This window comes from Vulpes lagopus, chromosome 2 (genome assembly GCF_018345385.1).
Source record: "Vulpes lagopus strain Blue_001 chromosome 2, ASM1834538v1, whole genome shotgun sequence".
In the NCBI taxonomy this organism is placed as follows: domain Eukaryota; kingdom Metazoa; phylum Chordata; class Mammalia; order Carnivora; family Canidae; genus Vulpes; species Vulpes lagopus.
The window spans coordinates 149,985,516-150,008,030 of NC_054825.1; the positions used below are offsets into that span (position 1 = coordinate 149,985,516).

The window sequence follows — 22,515 nt, forward strand, 5'->3', positions numbered from 1 at the left end:
TTCCTAATCACTGACACATGAGTGGATCTTTTAAGTGGGCTCACATTGTAAAGAGGGGATTACCTATTTTTTTAAATGCAGCTTTTTCTGTCACAGGGAAAGCATCAAGTACAAAATTTATAAAGCACCTTGTTTCATGCCCTGGGGACACAGAGAAGAATAAGCCTCAGGCTTTAGGGTCAGTGCAGTGATGGAAATGCATCCTAGGAGATGATGGTTCTTCCTTGTGTCTCCCCTGGCCCCAAGCTGGCAAGGTAAAGAGGTTGTACTGACTTTAGTAACTAACTTTGGAGTTAAGCTTAAGTTTGTTCATTCAAAATTACTCAGCACCTGCTAAATGCTGGATCCCCTGGTAAGGTCTAAAGAGTGTGCTGTCCAGCATGGCAGCCGTTATCCACGTGTGCAGTCAATCACAGTTAAGCAAGATGAAAATTCCTTAGTCACACTGGCCACATTTCAAGTGCTCATTAGCTACACGTAGCTCGTGACTACTACATCAGGCAATACAAACAGAGCATTTCCACCATCGCAGAAGTTCTCTGAGGCAGTGCTGGTCTAGAATTTGGTAGCTTATGGATAGAGCCAGCAGGACATAGTGGTTAGGAATTTGGCCTTTGGAGACACCTGGGTGGCTCAGCAGTGTAGCATCTGCCTTTGGCTCAGGTCATGATCCTGGGGTCCTGTCCCACATCGGGCTCCCCATGGGAAGCCAGCTTCTCCCTCTGCCTGTGTCTCTGCCTCTCCCTGTGTGTCTCTCATGAATAAATAAATAAAATCTCAAAAAAAGAAAAAGAATTTGGTCTTTGGGGTCGAATCTGGGTTGGGATCCCAGCTTCACCATTGAGCATGGAAGAAGGTGACACACATAACCTGCAGTCATTGCCCACTACCCAGTGTTTATTGTCATCATTGTTTTTATTATAATTACCATCAACATCATTGCTATTTTTGGCAGGTGGGGTGTGTAGGGCATCCAGACAGGCATTTTATCTTCAAGTTAAATTCAGTAATGTTCCTGTTATCTATGGAGGCTCTGTCCTCAGCAGCACATTATAATCTGAGACCTGGACTTGGGGGCCAGCTCTGCCCCCCAATCAGTGATGACTAGAGAGGTAGAACGGTAACTCTAGAGGTAAAGTGTAGAGAAGGACAATCGTTGGTTCGAACACATTCCTGATCTATCCAGGAGAATTGTAGGACTAAAGTAGTTTTGAGAAACGGGAAATAAAGCCTTTCCCAAAAGTAATTGCAAGACAATTGCTGTACTCCAGCAGAGAGGAGCTGGCTGGCTGCTTTGGGGGATGCATTTGCTTAAGATGTTTCCACCAAGAATCTCATTATTATGAAGCCTTTTATTGCCAGCTGGGTCCTGCAATAGAAGCAGAGGCATCAGCCCATGGCCAAATCATTAAGACAAATTAAGACATATTAACATATGCTGGAAACAATTACCTACATATATTTAATTTGTTTCACTGCTGGAAGAAAACCCCGAGAGGGCACAAAACACATACCCGAGAACAGTTCTCCAGCTACCCTGGAAGCCTGTCACTTGCCAGCACCTTCGGGGCTGTTAGCCACTGAAATTAGACATCTACCCAAGGACACTATGTCTGAAAATACATCCTCTCTTGGACCAGGATTACATGTGCTGATACAGGTTACCTGGAGTTTTGTTGAATTGGTAATTTTTTTTTAATCACTCATTTTTGTTATAAATAATTATTTGGATTGTTCATGAAATCATGCCCAGAGCTCTAAAATAGGATATTAGACCACATTTTATATTCATATGTAGTTAGCAAACATACATATTTGTGTTGTTTGCTCTTGTAAGATTTTACTTATTTATTAGAGAAAGAGCATGAACGGGGGGAGTGGCAGGCAGAGGGAGGGGGAGAAGCAGACTCCTGCTGAGCAGGGAGCCCAGTGCAGGGCTGGATCCCAGGACCCCAGGATCATGACCTGAGTTGCAGACAGATGCTTCACCAACTGAGCCACCCCGGTGCCCCTCTTCTTTTAAGAGACAAAAGCTAAATAGGAGATTCTGAGTTGGGGCCTTCGTTGTCTCTTGATGTTTTGTTGTTGTTGCTATTGTTGTTTCTTGCAGAGTTGTTATTTTTAATTGTCTTACCATGAGAAGAAAGTCTTCTCAACCACAGCAAAGTGCATTTTTCCCAGAGAGAGATAATGGAATCTGTCATCAGGGTTATTCTAGGATGTGTCTGTTGCAATATGCCCATCATATGGTAATGGCACAGTCTTGTCCCAAGGCTTGGCGAATGGGCCCTTACAGCATCGTGGGGTGGTCGCTAAAGAGGCCAGAACCCCTTCTGTCAAAATATTAGCTTCCAGAGGAACAATCAACAGCTGGGATGAATGACATGTTTACAGTGAGAGATGATTTGTTCGGTCATCATGATGATGATAGCTTGCTTGCAGATTTCTCCGATATACTGAATATGTACAATGATACGTGAGAAGCATAAGCCCCCAGTCACTTTTTTTAAAAAAGGATAGATCTTTTATGGTGTCAGGAATGAACACACAAGCTACCTGTGTATGCCAGTAGCCTACAGGTTTACTCCCTCTCCTTGGGGCTGCCTCATGCCAACCTCTTCATTTTTCCTGCTGCCTGATACTTCAGGCTTTGACAGTGGTTATGGGACAGCTCACATGTGCTGAAGTTTCAAGTAATTTTCTGTGATGATAATTTGACTCAATATGTGCTTCTCATTTGGAAAATGGGCAGGGTACAGTCTGAAACCTTCAAATGTCAGTTAGCTAAAAGGTGGTTTGGTTGCTTCTCCACTTGCCCTGTCTTCCAACACAGAAGCTATCCAGGTAGCCACATCATTTGGCTCCCTTTATAGAAGCATCTTTACTGGAGACCAAGGATTTCTAGCAAGAAGGGATGTGTGCCTCCCACCTCCATAATTATTCTTGGCATTCTGGATAGCCCTTCCATTTTCAGGTGACATTCAGTCATGTTAGAGACCACCATAGACCTTTTGAGACTACTGCTAACAGTGTGGTTGTAAGTCTTTTAAATTGGAAATCTTTACTTATATCATACCGCTTGAAAATGGATATTTTGTCTCACAGAGCCGTACACGATAAGGTTGTTAAGGTAGAAGCAATTTGAAAATCATGGAAAGAAGAAGAAAATGTGCCAGCCAGGATAAATAATGAAATTACTGTGATTTATTATTAAAGTTGGCTCTGAGTATCTCCAAAGCTCTGGCAATAAGTGGATGATTAAATGCATTATGGTATGGTCCCATGACAAGATCATGCAGCCATTAAAATTACCCTTGGGAGGGGAATTTGTAACAAGAAAATTCTTATGATACAGTATGAGGAAGAGAGGATTAAAAACTATGGAATTATCTCAACTATGTTTACGAAAAAAATCAAGAAAAAATATTGACAGATTCTCCAGCATATCAACGACAGTTGATGAGATGGAGTGATTTTCATTTTCCTGTTTTCAAATTGTTACAACGAACACATATTGACTTTCATAATCACACACAAAAGTTATCTTTTTGGTTGACTCTGAGCTTCCTGACAGAAAAGGCAAAAGGGAGACAAGGGTGAGTTTTACAATATTCATTATTTGAGGAAAGAACGGTCTCCATGCTTCAAGATAAACTTTCTGGGTACTGAATTCCAGAAGGGTTTTTCTGGATACTGACTTGAAGGCTGTGGGGGGGATGTGACATACAAATCTTAACGAAGTTCTTAGAGCAGATGTGGGAGGGGAGCTGCTCCTGTCTCATGATCAGCCCCAAGAGCACTGGCTGGCAGTGGGGTGAGCGGGGAGGGAGATTACCTCTTGCCCCTCTTCTGACTGCCTTCTTTGTTGGCAATTTTGAAGACCTTCCTTTGCCCGTTGCATCTTATCCAGAGGAAATGTGTGAGGCCCAGCAGGTGCAGAGGACAGCTCTTAGCACTTTATTTCACATCTTGAAGATTGAATGACCTCAGTCCTAGAAATCGCTTCTTTTAAAAATTAATGTGACTTGGGATGACTGGGTGGCTCAGTAGTTGAGGATCTGCCTTTGGCTCAGGTCGTGATCCTAAGGTCCTGGGATCCAGTCCCACATTGGGCTCCCCGCAGGAAGCCTGCTTCTCCCTCTGCCTGTGTCTCTGCCTCTCTCTCTGTGTCTCTCATGAATAAATAAAATCTTTTAAAAAAATTAATGTAACTTGACATCTCCCCCTCCCTTCTTGCAGGTGTTGCTGCACTGGATTCCAGTGTATCCGGGAAAATTGGTCTACGTGCTGTCATATATTATTTCTGTACCACTGTCATTGCTGTAGTTCTAGGTAAGATCTATTTCTGATTCCTTATTCTTCTGTATAATGGTGAATTTTTCTTTCAAAGTAGTTGGACTTTTTTAAATGCACTTTTTTTTTTCCATTCAAAAAGTAGTTTTGTCAAACTAACATGAAGCTTTTGGGCTTAAAGTCTAAACGGCACCTTTTACATGAAGAAAATATAATACTGACTGAAGTTCAGCTGTGGCACTGCTGATGAATGTCCCTAGTAAAGGCACAGAAAGAGGTTGCCAGTTCTGTGCTTTATCAGGCTCACTGAGTAGAAGGAAGTGAAGTCAAGAGCTTATATAATCTGTAAACTGAATAATTAGTCTGTAATAGTGGAGTTGAGTCTAATTGTGAAATATTTCCAAAAAGATAGCATTTCGGTGCATTTCAAATTCCACATGGTACTGAGAGTTCACAGCATCTTGCCAAATATAAATTCCACTTGAAAAGGGGAGAAAGTTCTAATAAAGGAATGTAGCTGCTCTTGTATGTTTGGCATTCTTTTGTGAAGAAAGTGTGGTCCGTCCTTTGTGACCTAACGTTTTAAAAAGGATGCCCTGAGTGGGCAGAGAGGCTGGGAAGAATCAGCCAGCGTGATCCTGCTGCTTCTGCTTTAATGGATTGTTAGGATGTGGTGAGGTTGGAGTGGTGTTAGGCACCAGGTGTTAGGGCAGGGCCTGAATCCTGTCTTAAACCAAAGCCCCATCTCCCCATGAGGTTCCTGAGGGGAGGGAAGCATGAAGGAAAAAGCCAGTGTGTGTCTCTCCTGCAAGCCTGAGAGGGAAGAGGGGACCACACCCACCATGGTCCTTATATCGCCCCCTGACTCATCTCACTGGCAAAACTGACCTGCTCAGCATCCGGACATCCTGCCCCTGTGGACTGGCATTCCCCCTCCAGTCAAGGAGTCTCTTATGCCTTGATCTCCAGCCTCCCACCTCTGCTTGGACACCCCGAAGGACAGGAACCCATGGTTCCAAGTTCCAAAATGGCACTCGCAGATACTCCCCCTTGAGATGGTTCATCACAGCAGGAATCCAAGAGCCATCTCTCCCTCTAAAGTCTATTTGTTCTCATTCCATCCCCTGAGTGTCACAGGGAATACTACTTTTCCTAAACCTAGCCCTTTTTTGGATTATATAACAGCTTTCCAGATATTTGAAGGCTTCTGGTATGGAAGGAAGGTAGGGCTTGTTTTGGAAACACCTCAGAAAAATAACCAGCATCTGTGGGTAAAAGTTACATAAAGATATTGAATGAGTGCCCTGAGTTGGAAAAGGAATCACCCTCATGCCAACCCCTGCCTAGGCTGATCTCATAAGCTAAGGAAAAGAAAATAGAAAATTCTCATTAGCACATCTCTCCAGAAGCAATTCTGGAATGCAACTTAGTTTAAAAAAAAAAAAAAAAGAAAGAAAAATGGGAAAAGTTCCTTCTGGCTCATTTAAATGGAAAAATAATTAAGGCCACTGCTGAAGTCCCAGCTGAGGCTCAGCATTTTGGCTGGATCTTGGAGTCCTCATTCCAGTATTGCCTGGTACCACCATGCCTACTGGTTCTAAGAAGGATGCTCTGGGGGGGCAGGTGTTCTGGAAGGTTCCTAATGCTCTGTGGTACTCTCCTTGGCCGCAGGCATCGTGCTGGTGGTGAGCATCAAGCCTGGTGTGTCCCAGAAGGTGGATGAAATTGACAGGACAGGCAGCAGCCCCGAAGTCAGTACAGTGGATGCCATGTTAGATCTGATCAGGTGAGTGTCTGGCCAGCGGGGCAGCTCCATAGGCATGCCACCTGCAATACTGTGATCGCATGGGATCCATGCTTGCTCTGCTGTCACTATCTTGAAACTTCTAATAGTTTTTTAATCATTGTGTGTTTTAAGTTAGCCCCATACCCTGAAATCACATGGCCAGGCCTGCTTGCCAGACCGTGGTGCCAAGAGGGGATGGGAAGGAACAGGCTCCTCTGTCCGGATTTTGAATGGACAGAAATGCAGAAAGTATACTTACTGCATTGAGATAGTAGGCTGGGTTGGGGGGTCAGTTCTGAAGCACACTTGAAGAAATACATTTTTTTTTTTTATTGTACAGGAGAAACCCTCTTATTGGAAGCAATCAGGGCTAAAAATCAGTCAGTTAATTTTAAGATAGAGAATTGTAAAAAAAAAAAAAAAATGACAGACATGCATTATATTTCCTTGACACTTAAAATTTAAATGCTTTTTTTTTTTTTTTTTTTTGCCAGTTTCTGACATAGGGCCAAGGTCTTTCCTTCCAGGGTGTCAGTCGATTATAATTTCATATCATTTCTCTTGCACCTACTACCCTTACAAAGGCATCTTGTATAGTTTCCAGGTTCCATTTCCTTGAAGTGGAACAACAAAACCCTTAGACCTGCAAAGAAAGCTGAATGCCAGTTTTTCTTCCCATTTAGGGGCCCTCTGAACCTGATTTAACCACAGAAATTTTAGTCACCTGTCTTGGTTGAGTTTCTAGGCGTTGCATTTAGTGTTTATAAAAAAACACGCCTTCTGTTTCATACTCCTGTTTCATTGATTCACATCATTTTTAATTCAATAATTATGCTTATATTCATAATTGGCATAAAGAAATTGGGAACCTATGCAGTGGGCTCTCAGTAGGCCTGTGTTCTCATCGGTGAAAACAGAAGCATACAGGGTATTAAGGAGGTGCCTTGACTGTGAGTGTCCACCTGCCAAGGACAGCAAGCGTTTCAGTTCCTCAGTGAATCAGCTAAGCCATGACTGTTTAAGAGAGCTTTCTAGACTTGGCTGAAGCTCGGCAGGGGAAAAACATCTTAATCCAAGGAAGTATTTGCAAAGGAGAGGCCAGAGGAGAAACCAGAGTACTGGTTCTATGTTCTACTCATGTTCACCAAGGTATTGAGTATGACCAAAAAAAAAAAAAAAAAGAAAAAGAATTTGCCTTAACGTGACACTGCTTTTCATGTCTCCAACAGGAATATGTTCCCTGAGAATCTTGTCCAAGCCTGTTTTCAGCAGGTAAGAATAAGACATTTTGCCTTCAGGCTGCTCCCTTCTTTGCTTTACCAATTAAGATTTTTATGTCCTGCTATGACCCAAGAACTGGCATGAGTCCATCCGAACTGGCAGGAAAGGTACCTCTGAATGTGTCTGCAGGGCAATCTCAGGTGACTTCTCTGCTTCATGTCTCTGGGTCTTTTGGGCCCTGGAGAAGTCCCCCATTAGATATGATGCTGGCTCCCTTTCCTTGTTTTTGGAGGACCACATGGTATTTGTGAAGAAGCTTAGACTGTCTGCAGAAGCAGCACCCTGCAGGAATAACCCCATCTCCTCCTTCCTTCCTCGCTCATGTTGGGACAGCAATATCTAACCCACATGAGGGCTTAGCGGTCCTGGAGTTTGGTCTTTTTATCTTACATTCTTAAAATTAACTGACCAGTTTCCTTAATCCTTGTGTGCCCATTGCTGGCACGCCACCCACCCACCCCCAGCCATGTAACAAAGCCATGATTTTTCCTCTAGGAAAGCTTCATGGTCTCGTCACTCCACTTCCTTGCTTCCCTTCTCTCTTGTTTATATGTGCACTTGAAGACAGCTGAGTCTATCACAAACTGCTGAATTTATTTACATAAATTGTGTGAACAGAGACCTCTGTGTATACCAACAGAGATGCCATGAAGTTGCTCCCTGCCAAACTCCAGGAGGCACACAACTGCTTCTATTTCAAGGATGCCTTCACGGTTCTGCCACAGTGGTCATTTGTCAGGTTCTCGAGGTTGGCAGAGCCTCTGAGGGGTGATGTTTTTGCCTGCTGTAATGGTATACTAGCTTTTTCTTAAAGCTCTCTGCTGAAGCTGGGCAGAACCAAACAAAGGTGAAGGAAGGGAATTTAACAGAAATCTTACTCATGGCCCCGCCCTAAAGGGACTGTTGACTTTGAAACAGCCGTGTAGTTCTTGATGTTTCCGAAAATCATGTGATGATTTATCAAAGTGATGAGGTGTTTCTCTCAGAGTAAAATTAACAAATGACTAGACAGATAGAAACACAACGATTGACAGGATCCCTGCACGGTCTCTTAAAGCATCTCCAATAAAACCTGTTCTTTCTTTCCCATTATCACTCTGTTAATTTGTCCCTTATTATGAAAGAAAACATTCTAACATCATTGAATGGCAGCTGTGGGAATCAGGGTTTAGACTTCTCGGCCCCACTTTTGCCTCTAAAGTCTCTTGGGAGGTACTATGAAAACCCAGAGCCAAGAGAGGTGACAGAAGCAGAAGCTTTCAGTGGTGCTCCTTTGGCTGAAGTAACATATCCCTGTGGTATAGGCTCAGAGGCTGGAAAAACTCTTATTTTGTTGATTTCTCTGGTCTTTTTTTTTTTTTTTTTTTCCTCCAACATGCAGTATAAAACCAAGCGTGAAGAAGTAAATTCTCCCAGTGAGCCAGGGATGAACATGACGGAAGCATCTGTCACCGCTATCATGACTACTGCCATTTCCAAGGTACCTGGTCACCTGCGCCCCTTCCCCAGTAGGCAGGGGCAGAGTTGTGAGCAAGCAGGAGATGGAAATACAGTCACTACTTGCTAAAATGAATTTGTAACCCCAAAGTCAACACGATGGTCTCATATCACTCTCAGACACACAGGGAGTGGTGAGAAATTTAAGTCACCCAGGGCACACACTCCCAGCTGAGGATGAACAGGGCCGAGCTCTGCTTTTTCTTTTCTTTTTTCTTTTCTTTTCTTTTCTTTTCTTTTCTTTTCTTTTCTTTTCTTTTCTTTTCTTTTCTTTTCTTTTCTTTCTTTTCTTTCTTTCTTTTCTTTTTTTTCCTTTTTTCTTTCTTTTCTTTTTTTTTTTTTTTTAAGTAGGCTCCATGCCCAACATAGGGCTTGAACTCATGATTCTGAGATCAAGAGTTGCATGCTCTACTGACAGAGCCAGCCAGGTGCCCCAGGCTCTGCCTTCTTGCTTCAACTCTCTTGTTACAAACAAGTGTCCTTTTAGTGGTGTGTTTATGCCACATTTTTCATATTTTTGTGTTTTTTTGTGATAATTTCACTGTTTAAAATGTCACCCAGGCACAGTGCTACAGTGCTGACTTCTTTTTTTTTTTTTTTTTTTTTTTTTTTTTTTTTTTTTTTTAATTTTTTTTATTTATGATAGTCACAGAGAGAGAGAGAGGCAGAGACACAGGCAGAGGGAGAAGCAGGCTCCATGCACCGGGAGCCCGACGTGGGATTCGATCCTGGGTCTCCAGGATCGCGCCCTGGGCCAAAGGCAGGCGCCAAACCGCTGCGCCACCAGGGATCCCCAGTGCTGACTTCTATTCTCAGGGCAGGAAGGCTGTGATGTGCTAGATGGAAAATACATGTGCATTAGATCAAGCTTCATTCAGGCCTAAGTGTTGGTTGGGAGTTCATTGTTCATCATTCAACAATATATATTAAATATTTATGTGTTTTTGAACAGAAACACACATAAAGCAAGTTATATACCAACTATTTGATGAAAATGTTGCAAACATTGGTTCCCAGGAACCTGATCTTATAGTTCCCCTGAGAACAAGGATTCAAGATTTGCTAACTCAGTGTTAGTGGGTGACCACTTTGTAGAACTTGACTCCCACGCATTCTGAGAAGGAACTGAACCACACAGAGAAAAGAATGAGTCCTGTTATCTCTATTATCTCTGTCACTCCTTGAGTTGAGTTGGGAACTACTTTAGATTTGCATGACCATGGAAATGTGGAGATGCAGGGCCACATTCCTTATCGGAAACTCTCTTCCCAGATGTGATTCAGAGTCCAGAGTTTTTTACTCTCTGTGGGCCACATGGTATAGGCACTGTATGTTTTGCAAACACACTTAAGGGGAATTGGCAACAACCCTCTATGATCAAGGACAGCGACAGTCCTGCGGCAAACTTGTGGATATCCTGCCAGATGAGAGAAATAAACCCTAAGTAGCCTGGTCTCAGTTCAGAATAGGTCCTGCCACCAAGAATTTGCTGTATACCCATCAGTAAAATCCATGGGTTTTGAGAGGTATTGGAATTTCAGCATTAGAGGTTAGAACGTATGGGCCTGACATAGTACCTCTTATAGTCTATAGTAGATTTATGCTGAACATTCTCTGCCTCCAAATAGAAAGAGAAGATTTAAGGAAAAAATAGTAATAAATGTTTGGGAGACTTAGAAATTCAAATGAGATAGACCATGGTTTGCTCCTGCTTTCTACTGCAGAAAGTCGTAAGTCCTCAAGCTGGCTCAGGACCCTCTACCACTGGGCTCTTCCCTGGTTTCCCAGGTCCCCTCCCAGTGGCCCTCTCCATCCCATCCAGACCCTCAGTTCCTCCTTCTACCCGCCTTCACATGGGAAGACTTTTGTGAGCACCCTGCATGAGCTAGGCTTGCTAGGTATCAAGATGCCACTGGTGCAGACAGATCTGCCCTCTGCCCTCAGATGACCAGCAGTGAGCATTGCAATAGGAGGAACAGGATTCTCTGGGGGCATTTAACAGAAACAAACTAAGCCTTTGGAGGCCATAAAGGAGGAGTAGGGAGTAGGGACTCTCCAGGCAGGGTGGGGCTGTCCAGTGCATGATGACTGGCCTGCTTACACCGTTTTTCTGAAGTGTGCTTTCACCTCCTGGCTGCCTGCCACTCAGGCTGAACTCTCCCTCACCCCACGGCCATCAATTCCATCTCTGTCTGATGCCTGCAACTTGTAGCTTGGCTACGCAGTTAATTACGCACCACCTTGCCATCACTGGTTTGTTTTTCTTACAGTTAATCTTATCTATCTAGCTGTAGTTGAAGACTTACACTCTAGCCAGTGCAGCAAGCACACTCTAGCTGTTTGATCAATACGAATTTGAGCATATCAGATTATAAGTAAAAAATGACTGACATACCAGGAGCTTATCAACCATTTATAATACTTTATAAACCTGGTTTGTACCACTGAGATTATGTTATCTCCCTGTGAAATCTCGCAGTAAATCTCATGCTGCCCCCACTCGGATTAAGTTTTCTCAGCAAATCTCATTGCTGTTCTTACCCGGGATCCAGTGAAGGAATGGTTCATAGTAGCAGGCATTTGGTTAATATTTATATCTCTAGGGGATCTCTGGGTGGCTCAGCTGTTTAGCGCCTGCCTTCGGCTTAGGGCGTGATCCTGGAGTCCTGGGATCGAGTCCCACATCGGGCTCCCTGCATGGAGGCTGCTTCTCCCTCTGCCTGTGTCTCTGCCTCTCTCTCTCTGTCTCTCATGAATAATAAATAAAATCTTTAAAAAATACATTTATATCTCTAAAGTCCCATTGATCATCCAAGATTAGAGTCAGTAAACAATGTTCTTTTGCTTCACCACCAGGATAAAACAGATAGTAAGATATCCTAAAAATGTTCACCATGGTAAATATTTTGCTTTTCCTTCATTATTAATTCCCATCTTTTTCACACACTCCAAATGTAGCGAAGTTGTTAAAATAACCCTGAAATGTGCCTTCATTCTAAAGTTCTTGTTAAAAATGCAAGATATCCCAGAATAAGAAATGTTCAAAAGACATCTTCAAGTTTGGATTTTTTGAAAAAAAGGGAAAAAAAAAATCACTTCAGTGGCAGAGGGTGGGGGCAGTACAAACTTGATACATGCGTAGGTGGTTTGTTGTTTGTTGTGTTTTTTTTTTCTTCTCCCCGAGTATTGTTGACTCTGATGGGTAGATTACTAGTTTATTATTTTTGGCTATTGAATCTTCTCATTTCAGGGCCTCTGCATTCCAACAAAGTTATAATTGTGCATCAATATATTCTCTTGGTTTTGATCCACAGAACAAAACAAAGGAATACAAAGTCGTAGGCATGTATTCAGATGGCATAAATGTCCTGGGCCTGATTGTCTTTTGCCTCGTCTTTGGACTTGTCATTGGAAAAATGGGAGAAAAAGGACAGGTTCTGGTGGATTTCTTCAATGCTCTAAGTGATGCAACCATGAAAATTGTTCAGATCATTATGTGGTGAGTAGATGCCAGTGAATGCCATCTTGCTTCTCCTGACAATTGTCTCCTCAAAATTAGAATACAGAGGCCTGTGTTTCTCCACTGACCTCACCCCAGGAAGGATAAACATGGAATGCTGAGACACTAGAATAGTCAGTAATTCTACATATTACTTAGGAGTTAGTTCACTAACAAGAATCTGTGTATCAGCCATTGTCTTTTCTACCAAAGCCCTTGATCGGCTTGTCCCCAGCCAGCATTTATCTAAGAAATAACTCTTAAAATAGTGATTTAAAGGGGCTCTTTACACATCAGAACACAAAGTGCTCTCCTTAAATGAGCATACCAGCGGTGCCACCTACACATCTGCCCCATCCCTGGAAGTATCAAAAAGTCTATCTTTTCTAGGTGATCTCTGCCCCCATTTATCTCATCCTGAGTTGACTCAACATTATTTACCCTGAAATGTAGACAATGACAATGACGCAAAAGGTTTAATTATTTCAGCCACTTACTTCTGCTGAACCTCAGCTTCATCATCCGTTAAAAAAAAGGGCGGGGGAGACATTTTCTCCCCCTTGAGCTGGGAGAAGTACATTAAGGGACATGATGTATGTCAAATACTTAACCCAGTACCAGGCATGTAATTAGGACTCCAGAAACAGAGCTGTTATGACCACTTCCACTACTAATTGTATTGCTCGGTTGCTGAATCTACCACCTGGGAAACAAGATGACTGGGGCTAGAAAGAGCATGGTGGCCATGTATGGAGGGTCAAGCAAAAGTTGAGATCTGCAGATGGGACCATCCACTGGACATATGTGCACCGGGAGCAAGGCATGGGATATGCCGCTGTTTAACCATGTGTGTACATGCACAGGTACTGAACCCTGGCGCCAGTGTGGTCCACCAGGGCCTGAGACTGGCACCTTAGCTTTATTGTGTACCAGGTGCTCCTCCCAGCTGAGCGCACATACCGAGCCAGGGGGCATGCCCTGGCTTGTTTTTTGCACAGCAGTCCCACCTCAAGAAGACACCTGATAATGGGAGTGTCTTTGCTCTGCTTGCTTTCTAGTTACATGCCACTTGGCATTTTGTTCCTGATTGCTGGGAAGATCATAGAAGTTGAAGACTGGGAAATATTCCGCAAGCTAGGCCTTTACATGGCTACCGTCCTGAGTGGGTATGTCAGACTTGAGAGAGGGGAAGCAGGAACTGTGTTTGAGCCAATGGATCGCTGCTGAGAAGCTGCATTTCAGTTATAATCGACTTCTCCCATGTGTGGAGAAAGAGGGGGTTCAGAGATAAGAGAGCAGGGTGGAGGGCTGCCCTTTAACAGCTGTACTGGGGGAGGATCATACTGTGCTAATTGCCAGATCTTGGCAGAACAGCCTGGACCATGGTTTATTGCTGCCTTTATTAGTTGTGTTAAAATCATTTTTTAAAACGAGCAAAACCTACTGGTGGCCTCTCTTGGCATTCACTTCTCCAAGGATGGAAACTCACCAAACTAGTAAGAATAGCCCACAAGTGCCCCAACCCCAAGAAAGAAATCAGGCAGAGCCTAAATGAAATGAGACTTGGGCAAGTAGGAGCAGGTGGCCAGTTGGTTCCAATCCTGTTGATGGGACTGGTAACCACTACCACACTCTGCACCATCAGAGGGTCAGAGAGGATGTTGGGAAAATCTTCAGGCTGGGAGGAATTATGAAAAATAGAGAGGCAGCCTGGGGACAGGTCATTTACATATTTATCTCAGCCCAGTTACTGGTTCCTTGAGGGGAGACAGGGTGGGAAAAGTTAGGAATGGTGCCCCTGGATATCCAGCAGGGGCAGGATACATCACATGTGCTAAGAAATATGGACCAAGGGAATGAATAAACAACATCCAACACTCCCACAGGTCAGTGGCCCCAAACACCCACCTTGAGCAATGAGCTCACCTGTTGGAACCCAAGTGTCCTGGGGAGTTAATCTGTGTTTACCAAGAGCACAGCCCTGTCAGCCAAGGAGAAGCCTGGATGTCTACAATGGGAGGGCCAACGTCCAATCCCAGGGCCCCAGGGTATGGGAGCAGGACTCTCTACCCTTCTAGAGGCCAGGGCCTGTGTACAGGCAGTGATTTGGCTGAGGCATATCATGCTAAAACACATTTCTGCTTGTTTCTGTTCAATGACCCCTACCATGGTTTCTAACAGAAAACTAAATTTCTCATAGTTCTTAGCTACAAGCTGGGAATCTAGAAGACCCTCACGATGGACCTCTAGGATCTGTATTTTCAATGGCCATTTCTTCTTATTTCAGCTTTGAATAACTGATCTGTAAACTCTAAGTTGCCCCCTAGAGGCATCTGCTGGCTCGGTCTCATTTTTTAAGTCCCCTGTTTTGCATAACCTGTGTATTTCTACATGAAACAAGGAATCATTTCAGAAGGCAGGAATAATAAAGAAAAAAGGAAAAAAAAAAAAAAAAAGAAAAGAGGGTCAGTCCTGAAGAATTATTGTAGGAGGGCAGGGACTTCCTCCTTACTGCATCCTGCCTGCCCTTAGATGGGCACCATCCAGCAGGACGGCAGTGTGGCCCAGGGAACAGAGGGCCTGGGTGTATGGCAAGAATTTATGGTAGAGGTTTATGTGGAGCCATGGAGCTACCATGGATGAAAGGGTCCACTTGACCTGGGAAAGTGAGGGAAGCCTTCCTGGAGGAGGGGCCCTTGTGCTGAGCCTTAGAAGAGGGATAAGAATTCAGCAGCAAGAGGAAGTGATGTTAGTACCTATTGCAAGAATAGCACATATGGGGCTTGGCAGCATGACATACCTGTTCTGTGAGCTCTGAAATGTGGATGCAGCTACTGGCTTCACTGCTTTGACAAAATACTTCATTTGCTGAGTCAGTCTCCTAATCCTCAGTGGTTAAATGAAGGAGACATATATCCCTGTCCTGCTTTTCATTTTCTCTTGGGTCATTATGAAAATCAAGTGATATATCATGAATTTTTTTTTAAAAAAAAAGCTTTTTGGAAAAAAAGGATTAATATGAAGAGAGGGTATCATCTATGAACCTGCTTCTCTCTCTCATTCACAGTCTCGCAATCCACTCCATTATCATTCTCCCACTGATCTACTTCATAGTTGTACGGAAGAACCCTTTCCGATTCGCCATGGGAATGGCTCAGGCTCTCTTGACGGCTCTCATGATCTCTTCCAGGTAAATAGAAGAGGGGTGTCTGGGAGGATCTCTGGGCCACACCTAGTCAGCTCTCACTGGCTGCAGTCGAGAGCTGTCCCGGCCACATGCAGCTGATAACGCCCCAGCTATAGCTTGTGCTTTTGTAGCTGTAGCTGCCGTTAACTCAAGAAATGACCTCTACATTCTCTGCCTGTGTCCTTAAACATTTCTGCACCTACTGGGTATTTCTTGCCCTCGTGGCATGGCCTGCAACCCAGGTAGGTGTTACCGTGTAACTTGGAACAGCAGTAGACACGGCACATTCTCATTCCTGGGCCTACAGAAAATCCCTGCTTTGGGTTCTTGGTTTAGTTTTTGGCATAGAAGCATCTCTTCAGGCCGGGATTGAGCTCTGGCATTCCTAGACCATGGATTCCTTTCTCTTTTTTATCACACAGTTCAGCCACACTGCCTGTCACTTTCCGCTGTGCAGAAGAAAAGAACCAGGTGGACAAGAGGATCACTAGGTTTGTGCTGCCCGTGGGAGCTACTATCAACATGGACGGGACTGCACTGTATGAGGCCGTGGCAGCTGTGTTCATTGCGCAGTTGAATGGCCTGGACTTGGGCATTGGGCAGATCATCACCATCAGGTAGGGCACGGGGTCACACTCATGTTCGTTTCTGTTACTGGAATTGTCTCAACTAAAAATCGCCTGTGGGGGTAAGAGATTGATCTCCTATGAAAGGAGATCAGGAATGGTCCATTGGTAGATTGATTTTCTTGGTCTATAAAGTCCCTTCCCAGGATTAAACACAACTTTATTACAGGAAGTAGAATCATGGCATGCAGGATTTCTCCTTCAGGGTCTGGATAGCCGAAGGCATCACCATTCTTGAGTCAGTACACCCACTGGGTGCTAGGCACACAACAGATGCCAAGAACTCAGGGTTAGATAAGGGCCAGCCCCTGCTTTCAGGGGGCCCCCAGGATATAGGGGGATACAGATAACTAAATAAATGCTGGGGAGTATGATAAGAACTATTATGGAGGGCACTATTCAAGGGCATATGGAGGCACCAGAGAAGGAAGGGAAGGTGAGTAGAGGCTTCCCAGAGAAAGGGAAGTTTTAGTTAAGTCTTAGGAATAAAAATTTAGTAAGAGAAGAAGGAACCTAAGAGCTTTTGGGATAGAAGGACTAGCATGTACAGGGGCTCATGATAACATCATGGCCTAGTTGGAGAGGACACATTACTGGACACACTAGCATAGAGTACAATGTGGAGAACACAGAGGAACAAGCAGGCAGGGATCATCTCATGAAAGGCTTCATGTGAGGCGCCCATGGAAGGAGCTCAGTCTTTCATAATATGGACAGATTTGTATTTTCAAAGGGTATCATGGAAATATGGCAGATGGACTGGATGGGAGCAGGCATGTAAGCTAGAAGACTATTTAGGAGACTACTATAGCAGTCCAAGTAAAGAATTAATTTTTTTTTTTTTTAATTTATTTATGATAGTCACAGAGAGAGAGAGAGAGGCAGAGACACAGGCGGAGGGAGAAGCAGGCTCCATGCACCGGGAGCCCGATGTGGGATTCGATCCCGGGTCTCCAGGATCGCGCCCTGAGCCAAAGGCAGGCAGGCGCCAAACCGCTGCGCCACCCAGGGATCCCCCAAGTAAAGAATTAAAAGGCCTATATTGGGGGCGCCTGGGTGGCTCAGTCAGTTAAGCATCTGCCTTAGGCTCAGGTCATGATCCCAGGTCCTGCAATAGAGCCCCGCGTCAGGCTCCCTGCTCCACGGGGAGCCTGCTTCTCCCTCTGCCTCTCCCCGACCTCCCATTGTGCTCTGTCTCTCAAATAAATAAAAATCCTTAAAAAAAAAAAAAAAAGGCTAACAATCAAGGCACTGTCCCTGAGGATGGAAAAGAGCTAATGAATTCAAGAGGAATCAGTTGGATTCAGAGTGAGGAACAGGGGTGGTTAGGATGACCTCCAGGATTGGTGGATGGTTCTGGACTGGTACTTGGTGCTTATCAGAACAGAGACTAGTGGAAGAGAAAAGCAAGCCTAGGTGGGAAGATAAAGAGCTTATACTCTTTGTCACATTAAATCTGAAATGCCTTCAGGACATCCAGGTGGAACTCTGCAGTAAAAAATGTGTAGATATGATGTCAGAGGCATCAGCGGGAGGGCAGTCATCAAGCATGTGGTTAGGAGTCCATCATCTGTGTTTGAGTCTTAGCTTCACCATGATTAATCATGACCTTGGCCAAGGTACTTGAATTCTGTACCCTTCTGTCTTCTCACCTGTAAAATGAGGATAATAATAGTACCTACATTTTATGTAAGTAGTGGTAATTAAGTCAACGCTTGTAAAATGCTTAGAACAGTGTGTCCATCGTGAGTTCCCAGGAGATGATGAGAAGACTGGGACAGTGGGTTTGTGGCAAATAGAAAAGGACTAAGGACTATGCCCTAGAAAATCCCGATATTGGAGGCAGACAGAGGAGGAGAGAGCCGAGAGGGAGACCCAAGAAGGAACAGAAACGTAGGAAGAGATCCATGGAATCATCACATCATGGAAACTCAGAGAAGAGAGATTTCCAAGGATAAAATGTTCAACAGAGCCCAATACTGCAAAGAATTCTGCTCATATGAATTGTCTTCTCAAGTAGATGCTAAAAACGTCATTAATGAATTTTTCCAGAGTTGTTGCCCTGAAACAACACTGTTCAAGATGGTAGCCACTAGCCACACACACATGTTGGACCAAGCAGACATAGGAGGATCCATCATTATAGAACTAGGTTCTGGCATGGAAAATTCTCCTGGACAGAGCTGCTTTGAAGGGATAGATTGGGTTTAGAGTTAATCCGGAGATTAATTCACCGTTCATTCGGTGTAGAGTGGAAGTTTAGGACTAAACTGAGTCCCTAGGCCTACACAAAGTTGAATCTGGCCTTTCCAAGTTAACTCACTCTTACATCCCCAGTACTTGGCACAGGCATATACTCCAGGCAGAAAGTAAGTTCTTTTTTTTTTTTTTTTTTTTTTTTTTTCAGAAAGTAAGTTCTAACAATGTTCTAATACAGTATATTTTTAAGTCTTCCCCAACCCTAAATCATAAAGTATTTATTGCTATTGGCTTGAAGCTAACTGAAGACAAGTGCCAATTGGACCATTGGCACATCAGCTGGGAAACTATATCTATGCTGCGTGGTCTATAAAAAGTGTCTGTAGCTTAAGAAGCCTGAGCCAAAAGAGCTTGAGTAAAGTCCTATAGGTTGAACAGCGACGAGTATGTTCAAAGTGAAATCTTGAATCATTCCTAAGAAAGCCCCACAGCCACCTGTGGTTCAGCGGTTGTTACTTTGGTTCTTCCAAGTATCCTTTGCTGCCTCCCTTGCCCTGGCCTGTGGGACCCAGTCTGCCAATTCTTTTGGGTATTTACCACTTTGTGATCAAATCCCTCACCCTCCCTTAGTCATGAGTTTCTTAGATATTTCTAACCGTTTTTGTTGTTGTCGTTAACCTGACTGCTAGACAAATCAACTTTGGGTGGAGAAGCTAAATAATTCACATCAAAACTGTCCCCATGCTCTGGTGTGTATTTTTTTAGGATTTTATTTTTAAGTCATCTCAACACCCAACATGGGGCTCAAATTCACAACCCCAAAGATAAAGAGTCGCACTGTCTACCAACTGAGCCCGCCAGGCACCCCTGTATCCTTAAATCAGACTCGCTGATAAATAACTACTGGCCCAGAGCCAACAACCACAACTGTGAGGCCCAGAGTGATCATTCACCTAAAATTTAAAATCCTTTCTGGCTCAGCCTGGGACAGAATAATGAAATAATAAACATGACTTTTCCCTTCACGAGTTACAGTGGTGGCTCATGTGGCTGATGGTTAAAGAGACCCATAGTTCATCTCCTTCTGTGGTCCGTTTGGCCTGGACATCAAAGAAACGTAAGCGCCATCCACCCAGTCCAAACCCTTTTGTGGTTTTATCGTAATATGCACTAATCAAAGGTTAGGACTGATTGAAAATAGGATGCATATTCTTATAACAAAAGATGATGGCTGGATGTAGGGCCTAGAAAAAGCTTGGAAGAGAAAAGACATGACAATAGTATGTTGTTTTGTAGCAGTGAGTAGTAATACTGGGGGCAGTAGCTCTGAGAGTAGCACCTGGTGATGTAGCAAAAGTGACATCAGTGTTTTAAGGATCTGGTGTGTCCAGCTGCTATACTGGATGCCCTCCATATACTGCCTCACTTCATCTTCGTGACGCCCTGCGAAGTAGACACATTCTCCCCATCCGACGCGAAGAACTGAGATTCAGAGGGAGCCTGCCTAAGGACATGCTGCTACTGGAAACAGCACAGCCAGATCTTTCTGATGCTAAAATCTCTACTCGCTTCAGTTCACACCCCAGGCCAGCCTGGATGGGACCCAAGCCAAGTGTCCTGTCTGAAAACTAGATCTCAATGCTTAGAAAGAACTCCCTACCAATGGTTGTTGTGTATTCTTCTGTGAAAACCCTCTAAAGACAAAATAGAATATATTCAAGTAGAAGGAACAGGTTTTCATATTTCTCCCCCATCTGAAGAATTATAGTTCCCAGGCTCAGACCAAAACCAGTCAAATGGCTTTGGTCTGAGTTCAGAAGCAAGGTCAAGGCTGAAGGGCAGGGTTTTCTTTGACAAAATGGGGTTTGAGTTTTGAGCCCAGCCACAGGCTATAGGGATGTGGTTAACCCTGATGTGTTGCGGCTTCCAAAAGGGATCAGTGGGCATGGGCACAAATCATGTCTGGCAAAGAAAACCTGCTGTTGCAGTCAGTTTAAATCTTGTTTCAACCAGCATTGAAATAAACTTAGGTTTTCCAAAGATTACTTAAGTCAGAACAGATCTAAAGGATTATGTAGGCCTGAAACTTTTCGAGGAATCGGGACACCCCAGAAATCTGTAATTAACTGTAAATTTGTGGCCACAGCCACTGAAGGAAAACACACTTGTCAAAGAAGGCTGGCCTCTGTGTGACCATGCCTTCAGATGCCATCTGCAGCACATCACTAGGCAGACAAATTAGTAATAGAATCAGCTTCGTAAGAATTCTGAGGCTCTTTGAGTCCACAAGAATATGGATTTGTGGACAGTATCAGGCATTCTTCTAGTTTAAATGGACAGTTGCTACATCTTCACCTTTCAACCCAGAGGCCTCCTTGGACTCAGGATGAGAACATGCATCCAAAACGTAGAGTGGGCATCCTCTCAAGTTTATTCTGATTTGGGGGCTTTTCAGGCCATGGTGAGGGTTTCCTCCAAAATGACCAGATTTAAGTAAGAATGATACTGCTGATGAGAAACTCCACATTCCAAAGAGAAGAATCCCCAGCACCACATTTTATCTGTCCAAGAGGAATCTTTTTAAATACACAGTAAGGACATTCCTTTTGACTGCCTCTTCCAGCTCCAGAACTCTCTTCCTTTTGCAGAAAGTGCATCCACTGGCAAAATGGAACAGTCAGGGGTACACACTTGTACCTCAGACCGGAGGCATTGCTCTCTTTTCTGTGCTATAAAGGGCAGCCCCAGAGGCCAAGAGTCTTATGATGTCAAGAGAGTGCATAAGACCTGCTTGATCGCCTTCCCATTCCTTCACCTTCACCTGAAATACCCTTCCCATCTACCTGTACGCCTCCCTCTGACTATCCTTCAAGGCAACATAAATTCCTGGCACATGTTAGATACCAGTTAATGGTTGGCTGCGTGAGTAGATGGCCTCAGGGAGAAAGAAAGGAAAGCCGGCAGAGAGGTAATTGGCACTTATCGTAGTTGATGGTGCATGCATGCATAGGCAGCTGATGCCTGCCACGAATACCCCACTTGGTGAACTCTTGCCTTCCTCTTGAGTAGCCCTCTTACCTATTCTTTGAATGCCTCTCAGGCAGCTTTTCATATCCGTGCACTAGAGAGATTTGCCACATCTCCCCCTGGAAGGAGGTTGATTCCTGCTTTGTCCCCCACAGCTCTCTAATGAGGCAGAGCTGATGCCCAGCAGAGAGCAGATTTGAAGCGGCCAATTTGGGGACACACCAGTAACAGGCACTGGGGCCCCAAAGGGACAAACGGGTGTCTAACGCCTTTTGCACTGGTGTGTTTTGGCTGCAGTGTCACGGCCACGGCTGCCAGCATTGGAGCTGCTGGTGTGCCACAGGCTGGCCTGGTGACCATGGTGATCGTGCTGAGTGCTGTGGGCCTGCCGGCGGAGGATGTCACGCTAATCATCGCTGTTGACTGGCTCCTGTGAGTTGAAATAAATGTACTGCCTCGGCCGGATGGGGAGGCGGGCTTCCCAGCCCTGCAGAATCGGCAGCCTGTCATCATTCTGTCCTCAGATTGTCTAATGAGCCATCTGTTGCTGCTTTAATTTCCCTCTGACCAGGCCATCTGATAATGTGCTTAAAAATTAACTCCTCCTAACTTTGAGCAGTGATTTTTAAAAGGCCGGTGATCTCCATTAGCTCATTATACCTGATAATGCTCAAGGATACCAGTCGAGTATGAGAGGAGAGACACACAAAAGAGCAAGGTGAAGAAGCCGGACCCAGACATTCCAAACCATATAGGCTCCCCTCGTCTATCCCAGCCCTGGGTCAGCCTCGTAGATTTAGAACTGCCTGGTTCCAAGGCAGCCCATCTTCCCAAGATCTTCTACATCATCAGGGGTGGTGGCCACGAGTAAAGGCTTGGGGGTAAGACAAGCTTAAGTTTGTATCGCCAGGATTCCTTCTCCGCTCCATGTCTTCCTGCCACAGCGTCTTCTCCAAGCCGTGTGGGAGTTAAGGCTGGCCGAGGGCACCACAGGGAGAAGCTACTCCTCAGCTGACCCATGTCTTCTGGGCCTGTGCTCTGCTGTCTCTCTGCTGACTTGCCTGTAGAGTGATGTAATGTGGCAGAGAAATGACAACACCAGGGATGCACAAACACACAG

General features: G+C 44.4%; 1 protein-coding gene across 1 annotated transcript in view; it reads left to right on the forward strand.

Moving 5' to 3' along the window:
- Positions 1 to 22,515, forward strand: part of SLC1A1 (solute carrier family 1 member 1) — a 77,871-nt gene that overhangs the window by 52,668 nt on the left and 2,688 nt on the right. The window contains exons 3-11 of the mRNA XM_041729552.1: positions 4,240 to 4,332; positions 5,965 to 6,079; positions 7,309 to 7,351; positions 8,742 to 8,840; positions 12,172 to 12,356; positions 13,415 to 13,522; positions 15,424 to 15,546; positions 15,966 to 16,160; positions 21,693 to 21,827. Coding sequence (XP_041585486.1) covers positions 4,240 to 4,332; positions 5,965 to 6,079; positions 7,309 to 7,351; positions 8,742 to 8,840; positions 12,172 to 12,356; positions 13,415 to 13,522; positions 15,424 to 15,546; positions 15,966 to 16,160; positions 21,693 to 21,827 — 1,096 coding nt within the window. The remainder of the gene's footprint in view (positions 1 to 4,239; positions 4,333 to 5,964; positions 6,080 to 7,308; positions 7,352 to 8,741; positions 8,841 to 12,171; positions 12,357 to 13,414; positions 13,523 to 15,423; positions 15,547 to 15,965; positions 16,161 to 21,692; positions 21,828 to 22,515) is intronic.